The sequence below is a fragment of the Pristis pectinata genome, chromosome 3, assembly GCF_009764475.1.
Source record: "Pristis pectinata isolate sPriPec2 chromosome 3, sPriPec2.1.pri, whole genome shotgun sequence".
Taxonomy (NCBI): Eukaryota; Metazoa; Chordata; class Chondrichthyes; order Rhinopristiformes; family Pristidae; genus Pristis; species Pristis pectinata.
Genome location: NC_067407.1, coordinates 46,629,443 through 46,645,860, shown reverse-complemented (window position 1 = coordinate 46,645,860; position 16,418 = coordinate 46,629,443). Strand labels below are relative to the sequence as shown.

General features: G+C 38.4%; 1 protein-coding gene across 1 annotated transcript in view; it reads left to right on the top strand.

Annotated features, from left to right (window-relative positions):
- nphs2 (NPHS2 stomatin family member, podocin) overlaps positions 1 to 13,064 on the top strand; it is a 30,867-nt gene extending 17,803 nt beyond the window's left edge. The window contains exons 7-9 of the mRNA XM_052010731.1: positions 92 to 170; positions 4,286 to 4,406; positions 12,935 to 13,064. Coding sequence (XP_051866691.1) covers positions 92 to 170; positions 4,286 to 4,406; positions 12,935 to 12,969 — 235 coding nt within the window. The 3' untranslated portion in view covers positions 12,970 to 13,064. The remainder of the gene's footprint in view (positions 1 to 91; positions 171 to 4,285; positions 4,407 to 12,934) is intronic.
- Positions 13,065 to 16,418: the final 3,354 nt, after the last annotated feature.

The following is a 16,418-nucleotide window of genomic DNA, read 5'->3' as shown; positions in this document are numbered from 1 at the left end:
TTATAATGGAAGTTTGTATTGAAAAGAAACTGCAGACCTGTATGTACTAAAGGATAACATTCTTGCTGTTGATTATTTACCTCTATCACAGTAAAGATGTCCACCTTCCAGCAGAACTTCAGCATTCATTAGCAGTGGAAGCAGAGGCACATAGAAAAGCAAAGGCTAAGGTAAGAAATTGCTGAATTGTCTTTAGGAGATCATGAACAATTGATGGCAATTCATCAATTCTTTCTAATTGATAAACTGGAAGTTACTGCTTGGAGAGGTAGAGAGGGAGGGTTGGGGGGATAGATGTGGACTGCCTGAGGTTACTCATTCCTGTTTTCATTTCCAAGCACATAGGGTATTCAAAGATGTGTCCTATTTTACCCAATTCTGAACACAATGCTACGTTTAAATCCGGGGACTTCTGCTAGTGGGTTGGATATAAGCTCATTTGAAGCACATTATTTGAAATACAGCACTAGCTTGTTACGTAAAACGTAGTACATAGGATATCCATTTATAGAATGATAATGACATAGCAGAGCTATTGGTTCACTGTTTGTAACAGATTTTTAGTTGAGCTATCTAATTAATCCCAGTCTCCCATTTCTTCCCAATAACTTTATAAACGCTCCCTTTGAATATTTATCCAATTCCCTTTTGGCAGACAGCATCTGGGGAGACAGAAACCGAGGTAATGTTGCTGCTCAATAACCTTTCATGAGTATTTCCTGCTTTTTCTGTTATATTTCAGATTTCAAGCATCTGCAGGTTTCTGCTTTCACTCGGATCTGTTTTCATCAGTTCTACCTTAATGCCCTTCGAAAAACATAGTGCCTGGAATTCAATAATATCCCAGCTGAGACTTAACAAGTGTTTTTATACACATTCAATATATGTACCCCAAGATCTTATATTCTCTTTTAGCCACTCTCAATGTGGTCTGCCCACTTTTAAAGCACTGATACCATGGTTAAGTTATTGAAATTAAGCTTCCATTTTTACAAACACATTTTTGACAAATGGTCTATTTTCCCCATCATTTTGGCTCTCTGCTTCTCACTATCTCTGTCTCTACTCTCTCTTTCCCTCTCACTCTCTCCCCACCCACCACTCTCCCTCCCCACTTCTCTCCCTCAGTAGGTCTTCCTCCAGACAAATAATCCAGAGACACAAGTTCACTCTTGCAGATGTGCAAGATGGTTCTTTTTTTGGCAAACCATTTTGTTGCAATGTTTAAAACTGGACAGACCACATGGCATTGATCCAGGCATAAAATGGCTAAGTCATTCACATAGTCCTCTTCAGGGACCTGGGAGAGCTTTCTCATTGAATACTCAAGCAAAATGGCCTAACCAGTTGTCATCACAGCATATTACTTTCAATGTAACAGGCCTCTCCACCTGTCCACCACCCTTAATATCTCCTTAAACTGACCCCTGGAATCACATCTGTATACTTCCAATCTGACAAATAACTTCACTGCTGGCTGCTCTTCTGTTCCTTTTGTCTTTTTAACATAAGATCACAAGACAAGGGAGCAGAAGTACGCCATTCGGCCCATTGAGTCTGCTCCACGAGCAAAAAAAACACTATTCTAACCCCAATTTCAGGCCTTATCCCCATATCCCTTGATACCTTGACTAATTAGATATCTATCTCCTTAAACGCCTCCAATGATCTGGCCTCCACTGCTGTACATGGTATGGGATTCCATAAATTCACTATCTTCTGGCTAAAGAAATTTCTCCTCATCTCTGTTTTAAACCTGTACCCTCTAATTCTAAGATTGTGCCCTCTGGTCCTGGACTCACCCACCAAGGGAAACAGCTTGGCCACATCTACTCTGTCCAGTCCTTTCAACATTTTAGATGTTTCTAGTGAGGTCCCCTCTCATTCTTCTGTACTCCACTGAGTACAGTCCAAGAGTCGACAAACGCTCATCATATGTAAGCCCTTTCATTCCGGGAATCATCCTCGTAAATCTCCTCTGAACCCTCTCCAACATCAGCACATCCTTCCTACGATATGGGGCCCAAAACTGTACACAGTATTCCAAATGAGGCCTCACTAGTGCCCCGTAGAGCCTCATCAACACTTCCTTACTTTTATACACTATACCTCTTGAAATGAAGGCCAACGTAGCATTCGCTTTCCCTACCAGCGATCCGACCTGGTGGTTAACTTTTAGGGTATCCTGCACGAGTACCCCCAAGTCCCTTTGTACTTCTGTACTTTGAATTTTCTCCCCTTCTAGATAATAATATACCCATTTATTTCTGTTTCCAAAGTGTATAACTGCACATTTCTCATCATTGAATCTCATCTGCCATTTCCTTGCCCATTCTCCTAAACTATCTAGGTCTCCCTGCAACCTTCCTGTCTCTTCAACACTCTACTCCTCCACCTATCTTGGTGTCATCCGCAAACTTAGCCACAAAACCATTTACTCCATCATCCAAATCATTAATGTACAGGGTAAGAAGAAGCGGCCCAAAACACTGACCCCTGCGGAACACTTCTAGTAACCGGTAGCCAACCAGAACAGGATCCTTTTATTCCCACCCTTTGCTTTCTGCCAACCAGCCAATGCTCCACCCATTCTGTTATTCTACCTGTAATTCCATGACCTCTCATCTTGTTAATCAGTCTCTTGTGCGGCACCTTGTTGAAGGCCTTTTGAAAGTCTAAATACACAACATCTACCGCCTCTCCCTTATCCATCCTACCTGAGATTTCTTCAAAAAACTCCAATAGGTTGGTCAGGCAGGATCTTCCCTTCACAAAACCATGTTGGCTTGGACCTATCTTGCCTTGCATCTCTAGGTATTCCATTACCTCATCCTTTAGGATCGATTCTAATAACTTTCCCACCACCGACATCAGACTAATAGGTCTGTAATTTCCCTTATGCTGCCCCCCACCTTTCTTATACAGCGGAACTACATTTGTGACCATGCTGGAGTCCATCGATTCCTGGAAAATTATCACCAATGCCTCCGCTATCTCTAAAGCCACCTCCTTCAGAACCCGGGGATGCACCTCATCTGGTCTGGGAGACTTATCAGTCTTTAGTCCATTTAGTTTTCCTAGCACCTTCTCTCTAGTAATCTTAACTGAACTCAGTTCCATTCCTTGAGACCCCTGACTATCCGATATATTGCTGATGTCCTCCACAGAATACTGATGCAAAATACTCATTTAGTTCCTCTGCCATCTCTTTATCGTCCATTATAATCTCTCCCGCACCGTTATCGATTGGTCCTATATCAACCCGTGTCTCTCTTCTACTCCTTATATATTTTAAAAAACTCTTAGTATCCTTTCAAATGTTATCTGCTAAATATTTCTTAGTTCCTTGTAACACCTTTTGAAAGTCCAAACACAAAATGTGAAGTAATTTCATCAACTTAGTATATTATGATTTACCTGTGACAAATCTGTGCCCTCTCTATTCATCAATTTTGAACAGGGGTGTAACTTAGGTTCCTTAAATATCCTCTCACTGAAGCCTGTCCACTTGGGCCACTTCATTCCTCAGAACCTGATACAGTTTTCTTTCCTTGTTGAGTTGGAAAAGCATTGATCATGGAAGATCTTCTGTATACCTTTAATACAGTATCATATATGGCTTAGTGCTCTTCGGCAGTGTATGCTGAATAAGAGTGCTGTCTTGATTTTGTTAAAATTTAAAATATTAGTCATCTCACCTCATGGAATTGACAATAAAATATCAAGTTCATGGGTCACAGGTGCAGCAGTAATCAGAAAATGGTCATGAAATATCAGTGAAACTGATGATGATGGGAAGCAGGAGAAAAGAAACAATAATGATACTACATAATGGTGAGACTAAACACAAAACACAGGAATAGCACCTCATTCTGCCTGTGTAGCCTACAGCCTGAAAGCATGAACACTGAACATTGGCCAGTTAACCTACCAATGCACCTGTCTTTGGAAAGGGGGAGGAAACTGGAGCACACCTGTGCAGTCACAGGGAGAATATGCAAACTGTACAGACAGCACCACAGGTTAGGATTGAACCCAGGTTTGTTGGAGCTGTGAGGCAGCTGCACCACTGTGCCACTCCATAGTAGTCTCTGCAGCCTTTATTTTCCCCCTCTAGAAACAAAATGCATATTTTATGTGAATCACAGTTGCACTGACTTTTTAACTTTAAGATGGACCAATTTAATGAGGTATTCTTCATCCTAACAACTAAGGAAAACATGTTACTACAAAAGGAATGAATTTTAGTGAACCTAACTCTCAAACCCTTTTAAATGAATTGCAGGTGATTGCAGCTGAAGCTGAGAAGGATGCATCAGAAGCCTTAAAAACCGCAGCAGATGTTCTCTCTGGATCTTCTGCTGCTGTCCAGCTACGTTATCTCCACACACTGCACACACTTTCTGGTGAGAAAACTTCCACTGTCATCTTGCCTCTGCCTTTAGACATTGTTAATACTATGTCAACCATTACCCAGAAATCTTTTGCGACCCCTGCTGCAACTGAAACAACAAAAACAGCACAGCCTCAACAGCAGAAATCCAAGCCTGACTCTCCAATGTTATAAAAGTGATAGAAATTACTTGATTCTAACGGACAAAAACTATGCATTACTTCTTTTTAGCATACATGTGGATACCTTTGCCACTGAGCCAATATTATTATGGAAGAAGCATCTGCAAACTAATTGAGTTATGGTAACAAAATGAATCCCTTAACATTTTACTGCAAGCACTTAGGATGAAATGTCCAGTGCTTAATGAAGTTACAAAAAACATCTGTTCTGAGTGAAGACAAATAATAAATGCTGAATGCTATAAAACAAACTTGTCAATGGAAAATCTGGCCTGAAAATAAACATTACTTTAAGAACTTATTTCCAAAATCTATAATTTAAAAAGAACATGTTCTCGCCAAGTCCATTACAAGACAAAAATCTGTAAGATGTGAAAAAGTTCCATCTTTTCTTATTAGCAACAGACTTAAATCTACTTCTCTAAAGACCATAGAACAGTGCAGCACAGGAACGGGCCTTTCAGCCCATGATGTCTGTGACAACCATGAAGCCAATCCAAACTAATCCCATCTGCCTGCGTATGATCGATATCACTCCATCGCCTGCCTGTTCATGTGCCTGTCTAAATGCCTCTTAAACTTTGATATCATATCTGCTTCTCTACGACTTCCCTGGCAGTGCATTCTAAGCTGTATTTAAAAAAAAGCCTCAAATCTCTTTTAAACTTCCCCCCCCCCCCCTCACCTTAAAGCAATGTCCTCGAATAGTCACATTTTCACCTTGGGGGGGGGGGGGGAAAGAGACTGTGACTATCTACCCTATCCATGCCCTTCATAATTTGATATACTTTTATCAGGTCATCCGTAGCCTCCGACACTCCACAGAAAACAATCCAAGCTTGTCCAACTCTCCTTATAGCTAATACTCTCTAATCCAGAAAATATCCTGGTAAAACCTTTCTATACCTCTCCAAAGCTTCCACACCCTAAAATGTGGTGACTAGAACTGATTTTACTCCAAATGTGACCTCACCAAAGCTTCATACAACTGAAAGATGATTTCCCAACTTTTATACTCAACACCATGACTGATGAAGGCAAGTATGTTATATGCCGCCTTTGCCACTTTCAGGGAGCAATGGACTTGCACCAAAAGATCCCTCTGTACACCAGTGCTCTGAAGAGTCCTGCTATTACTGTATACTTTCATCTTGCATTTGACCTCCTAAAGTGCTTCATCTCCCACTTGTCCAGATTAAACTCCATCTGCTATTTCTCTGCCAACACTTCCAACTGGTCTATAGTCCAGCACTGATCCTTGCTGAACACTACTGGTCACAGACCTCCTGTCAGATTAACACCCCTCCATCAATGTCTTCTATGGCCAAGCCAATTTTGACTCCATGAATCACATGTGCCTTAATTTTTGGATCAGCCTACCATGAAGGACCTTATCAAAAGCCCTTTAGTATTTATCATGGGAGAGAATAGGACAGGTACATTCAAATACTATATTCAAGTCATGCCCTTTGTACTGCTTTAATGGTGTACTGCTGTTGTCTAAATAACAATATTCCAATACTGTCAACAGCACTTTGCTGTAATTGTAAATATTATAATGGTGTGAGTTACTATTTCTTTTTCATGGGTAGAGAACAGAAAAGCTATATCAAAATTCTACCTGCTAAAGAGACCGTGTCCTGCTTTGATGGTGCATTGGTGTTGCCTAAATAGGCTTCAGTGCACCAAAACAGCCTTTTGTTGACTGAAAAAAAACATTAATGAAGACCTCAGATCTGGTATAAAACTCACAGTCTACGAGGCAGCCACTGTCCTCCTATACACTTCTGAGACCTGGACTACCTGCTGCAGGCACCTAATACCATCAATGCAGTCTCTGTTAAAAAAAAATCCTCCAAATTAGCATTAAGGATGGACAAACTGGTGTCAATGTCCTCTACCAGGCCAACAGCTGCAGTACTGAGATCGCAGTTACATTGTCGGTTCTAGTGGGCAGGCCACACCATTTGCATGTCAAACACCATACTCCCAAAACAGATACTCTACTCTGGAAAAGATTACCAGGCAGAGAGGAAACATTTCAGGGATGTGCTCTGTTCTTCCTTGAAAAAATTCAACATCCCCAGTGACTCCTGGAAAGCCCAGGCCCACAGCCACTCAAAGTGAAGGAAAAGCCTGAGGCACAGTATTGCAAAATTGTAGTCCATACATCCAGATCCTACAAAACCTGGCATTAGTGGTGAAGGAGCACATCCCCTCACAAACTAACCACCCACCCACCTGCCCCACAGCCACCACCTGCCTCTTCTGTGGAAGAGTACACGTACAGTTCCCACATCAGTCACCCTCAGGACCCACAAAATCAAGCTGGAAACACCTCATCCTCAATCCCGAGGAATTTCCAGAGAAGAAAGTAACAATACTTCATTACTGTGAACAGTGCCCAAATGTAAATATTAAATGACCTGAGTTACTATGTTTTGGTTCAGCAATACTGTTTGTTCCCCAGATTCTAATAATTGGAAGTTAAATTATAATTAAAATCATTTGTACCATGAAGAGGGTTTTTCCAAAATACCAATAGTGATAATGAAAACGTGAACTTACCATAACAATTCATATTGTCCTTCACCTTGTTGCATAATTTATGAGAATTGGCCTGTGAGAATCTTTAAATGGTCCAGAATAACTGCAATGCACCTTCTTGGAAACCATTGAATTATGGAACTGGTGCTTTTTCCGTATCGGTTTACTTACCTCTTTCCTCATGAATGATATTGTTCTCGGTGTCTAATCAGTTGCATTGGTTTATGTAGTTTATACTTGCTCATCTATACAATTCAACAGTGCTAATTTAGCATCTTTTTAAAAATGACATTCATATTGAGAACCTTATGTTTGCTTGACATCAGCACATCAAAATAAATTAACATAATACAAAGTTATAAAATGTTGATGAATGAAAGATTGAATGCAAAATCCTGTTCCTTTTGTGAATCTGCAGCAGGATTTAGTTATACTGAGCCTGCCTCAGTTCCTCTGAGGCTTTGACTCTCCCACACCCATTCAATTTTTCTACCAGAGGATGGTGCTGAGTAATTCCACCCAACCAGAAATTCACTCCCAATAGGTCAGAAAGTTGTGGCACTTATGCTTGAGCTCAAACTGTTTTAAATTGTTTTATGGGACATATACTTGCAATGCTTTTGCAACTTAAGACCAAGTTGAAATAGAAGCTTACTGATAACATGATTTCAATTCTACTTCAAAACAATATTGCTGACTGGAATTTGAAACACATTTTGCATCATTGGAATAAAGTACCTAACACAGAACTTGAAAAGCATGGTTTATCTTTTGTAGTAAATATGTCATATACTTTCACAAAATAAGGCAGAGATCATCATTTTTTGATCTTAGATTTGGCTTTGGTTACTCTTGGCTTGGGAGAGGGCTTTGCGACCTTTACAACAGATCGGGCAGATATGGTTCTGATTGGTGTTGGACCTAGAAGAGAAACAAAATACATTGTAATCATAGATTTGAGAATAAAGGAAGGGGTAAGATTTGTCCTGAGAGATAATACCAAGGCAGTGAATTTGGTCAGTTTTACACTCAGACTGATTTTATTTGCAGTGGTGATCAGTAAAATATTCTATAAATACCTTGTGAGCAGAAGGTTCTCTAAATTACTATGGTAATTTTTAAACACCTGATTTGGAGAAATATAACTACATTAATTGGCTTCCTTAATCAATACTAAGCGTATAAACCTTATTGTGTTAGAAGTAGTTCAACTTAGTTTATAATAACACTTCTGTTTTTTTCTACCTCCCCCAGCACACTACACAAAAAGATGTATTTCACTGTGTGTTTTGATGTACATGTGACTAATAAAGAAATTTTATCTCTTATCTTATATCATCCAGTGCCACTATCTGTTTAAACTTTAAAAACAAGTATAAAACCAAGATCAAAAGGCATTGGTCATAATGTAATTCAGTGCCTTTTTAGGAAAACCAGAGGTAGGGCAAGTCAGTAATTCCACATGATTGATTGTTATGTTGATTCATAAGAAGCTAGATTATTAGAGGAAGGGAAGCTAAGCAGAAAAGAATAGAAGAGCCCTGGTAAAAATGATTAGGTGAAATGCATGTTGGAATAACTCAACTTCCCAAATTTTTCAGTTTCTCACCTGCTATTTTAAAAAAAATCATTGATCATCACTTTCTCCTGATCTTTAGATGAATTAATTAAGTTTTATTGTTTCTATCAATATTTTACAACCAAAGCCTGTTTTTAACTTTTCAAAATCTCCATGAGAGGCCAAAGGCCGTAATACAGAATCAAGGAGCAGAAAAAAGGAAAACAAAAATTAGGTGATACCTTGCTTTCTGCCTTTTTCAACCTTTCACTGTTGCTTTCTTATTTATTATTTCTATCTATGACCAGGGACAAATGTAGGTCAGCACCAACATGTCTCCTGTTCATTGTACCCCAAAATTTTCTTTAATACAAAGACAACAATTTAGTCAAATATCACTGTAAATTTAAATTAAGCATCCAAATGATTATGAAACAGTCAAATTTCAGTTTCATTTGTGGACTGTAGGAAATGCTGCTCAAGGACAATCTGTAAGCAACCACAGATGCAATTACATTATGTTTTTTTAAATAGAGCTATCATCTACAAAGCTGCAAATCACAGAAAATTAAAATGGTCAACTTTCATTGGTCTTTGAATAAATATGCTCTTTCTTCACAATCACAATATAACCTAAAATAAATTTACATCATAATAATTAAAGATCGATAATTTTGGAAAGAAGCTCTAAACTTACTCATGTTTGTTAGTAACACTTCCAAGAAGCTCTTTTCCCACAGGTCTACCCTTCACAATGTGGCCTGGGACTTGAGATTCTGCTCTGTTCCCAGAGCTTGAATTCTTCAACTAGGCCTGTGGACAGATTCTGTGTGTATGAGAGAAATGCATCATAGGAGTTGTTGGTTTCACCTCTCCTATGGAAGGACAATATCCAGAATGTACCATGACAGCCCACAAGACATGACACTTTGGAGTAAAATTTACAAATAATAGCAAATGAATGGAAAAGGAAAAAAGCAAATGCATTTATCACTGAACAGAACAAAAGGTAAATAAGTACTACATTCAGACTTGCAACTAAAATTAATCCATGAAGTCCAACCTATTACACAAGGAACTAGTTACTGATGCCTGATGATGGGAACAAACTCTTCATCCTAATTAATTATAGGTTCAACAAGAATGCAGTCCACAACAAAAAAGTAAATCAAGGAATAAGATTTGGATGAAGACAAATTCTAAAATGCACCACAGGAGATTTAAAAAAATCATTTTCAAATTATTTTTCAAGTTAAGAAGCAACATTTTGCAACTTTCTTCTTAAACTTGCAATTTACTGAAGTTTTCAAAAACAGAAGGGAAATAGTACTGTTACTATATTAGTGACACACTTATATTTTGATGTCAGTAATTTTTACAGCCTTACCTCAAATTATTTTCCTTTTAATAAATATGTAAGGCTACAAAAGGAAAGTACTGCAAATGCTGGAAATACTCAACAGATCAGACAGAATTTTTGTGTAGAAGAAGATTGAAGGTTTCAGGTTGCTGAATTCATAAGAACCTGGAATAGTTAAACAAGTTTTAGGTTGCACTGGGAGGAGAAAGGGAGAAGTGAAAGGAAGATCCATGTTAGACTTGATTGCAGGAGGGATTAAGTGACAAAAGGGATGATGGTGAAGATAACGGAGGATGAGAATGGGTCAAATAAAGATAGAAAAGTTCAAGTGTAAATGGGAGGAACTTTATTAACTTAAATTTCAAAGGGAACATTACAATGATTGGAAATCTTAAACAAAAATATCTAAACTACTGAACTCAGTGTTGAGTCCAGAAGGCAGCATTTGCCGAGAGAAAAATATTGAACTTCCACTGAGCATCATTACAATAGCAGAAGAGCACAAAGGCAGAGAGAGAAGATGGAGTGGGTTAGGCGATTAAACAGTCCGCCATCTAGAGGGATGGGGTCATGCTTGTAGAGGGTGGGAAGTGTTCAGCATAGTGGTTAATCATTCTGTATTTCATCTTCTCACTGCAGAGGAGACAGCACAATGAGCAGCAAATATCGTATGATAAACTGAAAGAGGTATCAGCAAATCCCTGATGATTAGAGAGGTGAATTCAGAAAGAGTTGTCCCAAGATTTTTTTAATGCCAATCCAGAGAAAGCTTTAATGAAATCATGTGAGGTCATGGTCTGTAAACACAAGAACAAGGCCCATGTGCCCAACAACTGCCCAACTCATTCACACACCACTCCACCACACACCCAATAACAACCTCTAGCAATTGATTTTCATACTGAAAATTCAAATAATTCAATATAAAATCACTCATTTGCCACTACTACAGTACTCATATAGACATATACACATCATGCAAACTTTCAGCTGTTCAACCAAGGCAGTCATATCACACACTGCAATACATTCTTCACAAGCATTCTTCCCTCTGAAGAATTCTTCCATCTAGAGGATAGTTGAAACCTGGAACGCACAACCTGAAGAGATGGTGGAGCCAGATACAATCACTACACTTAAGTAGTATGTAGCAGAAATACCATGGCATAGATCAAAGGGTTGTTCACAGCATCCAGCAATCTGCGCTCTAGTGGGTTACTATGATTGCTGAAGTGCTCCCACCTTTCACTGTGTACTATAGTAATTGTCCCAGATTTTCACCAAAATGTAAGAATTGAAACAAAGATTCTCCAATGGCCCATTCTCCAAGCTATTCTGAAGTGTGCAATAGAGGCTAGCAGGGACCAGATTCTATCTGTTTGCTAACTGTTTAATTAGTAAGCTTCAGCCGAGACAGTAACAAAAGACTACAAATTAGAATGGGGGAGGTATGTTTCCATTCCAACTATTTAATCTCTGTTAGATCATGCAGGCTTGAGAAAGTTACTTAGGGGGATTAAGTCCGAGTTTAGCTACCATCTGTTGAGGTATCCCATCAGCACCCACTTTAAGTATTTACATGAAGAATGATATTTAGGCACGGTAACAATGTGCCTTGGTGCATATACCTATCAATCTATTCAGAGAAGGGAAGAATAAAGGGGTAAAAGAGTAAAGAAATATCATGTGCAACCTCAGAATGACATCCACTTTATTGTTAGAATACTAGGCACACATTTATGTAGTTATAAAAATTCTGACCAGATTTCAATGAAGTTAGATAACTACATCACTTTATTTTTCAGATTACTAATTGAATCCCAATCCCACAAACCAACATTGATATCAGTTGTGAATAAACTTTACCCTGTTGTAACAAGAGTAGGGAGACATAAACCAACACAAAAGATCAAGACAAAAGGGGCAGTATGGTGCTGGAGAGGAGCTGTAACCACAGAGCAAAAGAAAGCAAACATGCATCCAGCAAAAGAGAAGGGCTAAGCAAAATATTAAGAAACTTGAAGGTGTGGAATTGATTCTCAGATAAACATCTGATGCAGCATTAATTAATTCATTCAAGAAATGTCTGGACAAAAATTATTATTATAAGCAGGTGCAGATTAGAATGATCAAAAACTGCAGGAGATTAATGGATCCTGCATCTGTAGGATCAGATAAAGAGTGAGGAGAATTTTTCATTTGATAGCAGCAAATCAATACTGTGTAAAGGTGGTAAGGGTGAAGGAGCAATATATTGCTATGTCATTTAATTATCTTTGAGTATCAGAAAGGATTTAAGCAGAATTTTGCAGGATATAAAATTCAGGATAAACCAAAGAGAAGGTTGAATTTATGTTCAACTTTTCACGTTCACAGTGATTTGTATTCATGCCGATGGATTATGGGATAAGATCAAGATTTATCATTTTACTGTGTTATAACTTGTCTCAAGAGACCTACATAGAAACTCTATCAGGCAGCAGTTGAGATGAATGCAATTTTACATTGTGCAAAGTACACGATGCTTTTGGAAGTCTTTAAGCACTGGACAAATTCAATAAACAAACAAAATTGCTTTATTTATTTATTGCTATTAAATTAGTGATAGCAACATCATACAATACAATAGTATTAATCAGCATTAATAAGGTTAAGCCCAAGTGTATTAATAACTTTAAAGTACTTGCGTGTATTTGACACAATTTGGAGTTCAATAAATAAAAGTATGCTTTCGTGTTTTCCCTAATTTTAAGAAAAGTATATAAACTGAGCAGAAGAACAGGGGTGAAGTACTGAACAGTTCGGCAAGTTTTAATGATGTTCTGATTTGGGGTTCATCAACTTATCTTTTGTTGTCTTCTTACTTTATCTTCTTTTCTTCCCTAAATTTCCAGTGTTTCTTATTCAGGTGAACCATGATCAACCTTAAATAACTGAAGCTACTACAACTGAACATCTCTTCAAACATTCAAAGCAATCATAGTAAATATCACTGTTAATCAATTAAAGACAGCTAGAAAGAACATATCAGCAAATTATAGATAACAAAATAATTAATGTATTTGCATAACAATGTTGAAAATTTTATTAAACTGTGTTATAAATCAAGAGCAATTAATCCCACTTTTGTTCCACCTTGTTTGGCTAGAAAATTGTACCAGAAAAGATTAACATATAAACCATGTAAATTTATATCTCATTCATTACATTAGGAAAGTAAAAGTTAATTTTTATTGAACCTGGTTTTGGTTTGTTGACCAGTCACCTTTATCCTTGAGAGTGACAGACATTTCTTTGGAGTAAAAGTCTTGCCACATATATTGTCTATATATTCGCCCATACCATTTGAAACTGCTTTGATGGTTTAATTTCAGGTTTGACTGCACAATACCATCAATTCAACTATTTGGTTCAATTTTACCTTCTTAATCAACCCTGTCATTTTGCATACTCTTCAAGAAGTTGGCAAAGGTATTGTAAGGAATGACATTTTGTTACCTTTCTAAGTTGATGATGGCTATAAAACTACTTCTGGTTAATTGAAAGCTTACTTTTTTCTGGAATTGCATGCATCTGCCGTAGCTCTTCTGTCTTCAACTCTAGTGTCATGTCCTTAATTTTATCCAAAGCTTCCTGCAGGCTAGCATCTAGAGAACTTGCCCGTTCCTCTGCATACAAGGCACGCTGCTCTGCTTCTCTGTCAAAGATTATGATGAAGGGATAATTATCAGTAATGAACAAAAACCACGATGCACACATGGGTGACTGAACTATGGGAGAGTGGATTAGACCAGTCATGACTGTGACTGAAAGAGTGGACTTAAAAGGGACTCCAGGCCAACATACCATTTGTCCTCTGAATTGCTTGGTTTGCCCTTCAGCAACTTGTGTACAATCACACCAAGGTGACTTTGAACATCAACACTACCTAGTCTCTCATCATTTAACAAATATTCTGCTTTCTTGTTAATGTGCACCAAAGTCCCGATGCAGGGTTTCAACCCAACACGTCGACAATTTTTTTCCTCTCATGGATGCTACTCGATCCACTGAGATCCTCCAGCAGATTGTATACCAAAACCGTACAACTGAATTAAACGCAACAGTAAACAGCTCATACAGAATTGTCCAGGCTTTCCTGCAATATTAACCATTTGTAAGCTTCCCTATGGCCTAACTAATTAAGGGAACAGCTGAGCCAAATGAACTGGGATGATCTCTGATTCAACGCTTGATGTGTGCTGTTAGCAGAACTTACTGTTAAGACATTCAACATCTTACTTGAGGCAAAAGCAAAGTTCACAGTTCTTGATCTTGATAATTATCAGAAGTCATTATAACATGATTACGTTTCAATGAGATTTCCCCTCATTACAATAAATTTTAAAGAATACAGTCCCAGTCTACTTAATCTCTCCTCACATGGCAAACCCACCATTCCTGAACCTGTCTCATGATTCTTCACCGCATTCCTTTATGAGAAGTACATCCTTTCCTGGCTAAGGAAATCAAAACGGTACACAATACTCCAGGTGAAGGCTCACCAAGGCCCAATACAATTACAAAAAAGATTTCCTTACTGCTGTATTCAAATCCTCTTGTAATAATGGCCAACATGCCATTTGTCCTCTGAATTGCTTGTGTTATGGATTAGGTTGCTATTTGGTGAATGTCCCTTTAAGACATAGTACAGTAGTGTGTGTGTGTGTGTGTGTGTGTGTGTGTGTGTGTGTGTGTGTGGGGCGTCATTACGACAACAGCAGAAGATAACAACATGCTGATGTTTTATTGTTTAGTCAGAAAGAGAGAGAGGAGAAAGAGAGACACACTGCCTGCTGGTCTCTGTATCGATGGATGAAAAACAATAACTGTGTCTGTCACTACAAACCACGTATGGATTTTGGAATAATTCAGTGGAGTCCACTTTGACGTTAACCTGTAGAGGGAAACAGGTATTTGTGTGGATGGCCAGGTCGCAAATGCCTTTTGGGGTAGCAGATATTTCGGAAAAAAGCAGTGGAGATCATCAGTGACGGAGGTGTCACATGGGTTCCATCGTGGAACATTTGGATTTTGTAATTTCTCTCTATTCTCTCTACATTTTCTCTTCAGTCAACAGTGGTTTTGCAAAAGCCTTTGCTCACGTTTCACCTTATGGCTTGCTGAACTGAACTTTGAGAACTATTCCTGGACTTGGAGTTTGGGAATTTGCCACACACACACACACACACACACACACACACACACACACACACACACACACACAAACACACTTCGAGTTTAGTTTTAGGGTTAATGTTTAATATCTAACATTTTTACTTTTCTTATTATCATAGGTAGTTATTAATAAAATAGTTTCTAAAACTTGTACATGACTCGGTGTGTTTCTTTTGTTGCTGGTACATAACACTTGGTTCACTTGAATGCTGACCTTCAACAACTTGTGTCCTAGCACACCAAGGTCACTTTGAACACCAACACTACCCAATCCCTCATCATTTACCAAATACTCTGCTTTCCTGTTAATGTGCACCAGAGTGGATAAACTCACAATTTCCACTTTATAACCGATTGCTATGTTTTTACCCTCTCAATCAGCTATCCCGTAGCTCCTAGAAGCCTCTTTACATCCTCCTTCGTATTCACAATCCCAGTTTTCTTAGTATCATCAGCAAACTTGGAAATATGACATTTGATCCCCTCTGCCAATTGTTGACACAGATTTTGAAAAGTTGGGGCTCAAGCACCAATCCCTGCGGTACCTCATTAGTCATTGCTTGTGAACCTGAGAACAAGCCATTTATTCCCACTCTTTGCTTTCTGTCCGACAATCAATTCTTAATCCATGTCAGTATATTACCCTCTATTCCACATGCTCAAGTACGAGCAAAAAGATCAGTAGAGTGGCTAAGAGAATAATATGACAAGAGAGCAAGCAAGCAAAAATAAACAACTGCCACTATTGCACTATTTGTTAATTTCAATATTGCTTAACATAACATGAAACTGTGCACTTGTCTCATGAGGGCTTTGCAGAATTCAATGAAGAAATAGCATGATACAGCACAGAAGATTGCTATTCACTCCATCGTGCTTGTACCAGCTCCTTGAAAGAACCATCCATTTATTCACATTATTTTGTCCTTCCATTCTCCTGCCCTAAAGTTATCCTTTTCACGAACTTATCCAGTTCCCTTTTGAAATTCACTATTGATCCTTTTTCCACCACCTTTTCAGGCACTGCATTCTATGCAGTAACAACTTGCTACTTAAAATAACACTGGTTATTTCTCCTCCAGTTCTTTTACCAACCATGTTAAATCTGTGCTATTTGCTGACCAACTTGCTTATGAGGGAAATTGCTTCTTCTAATTTAAT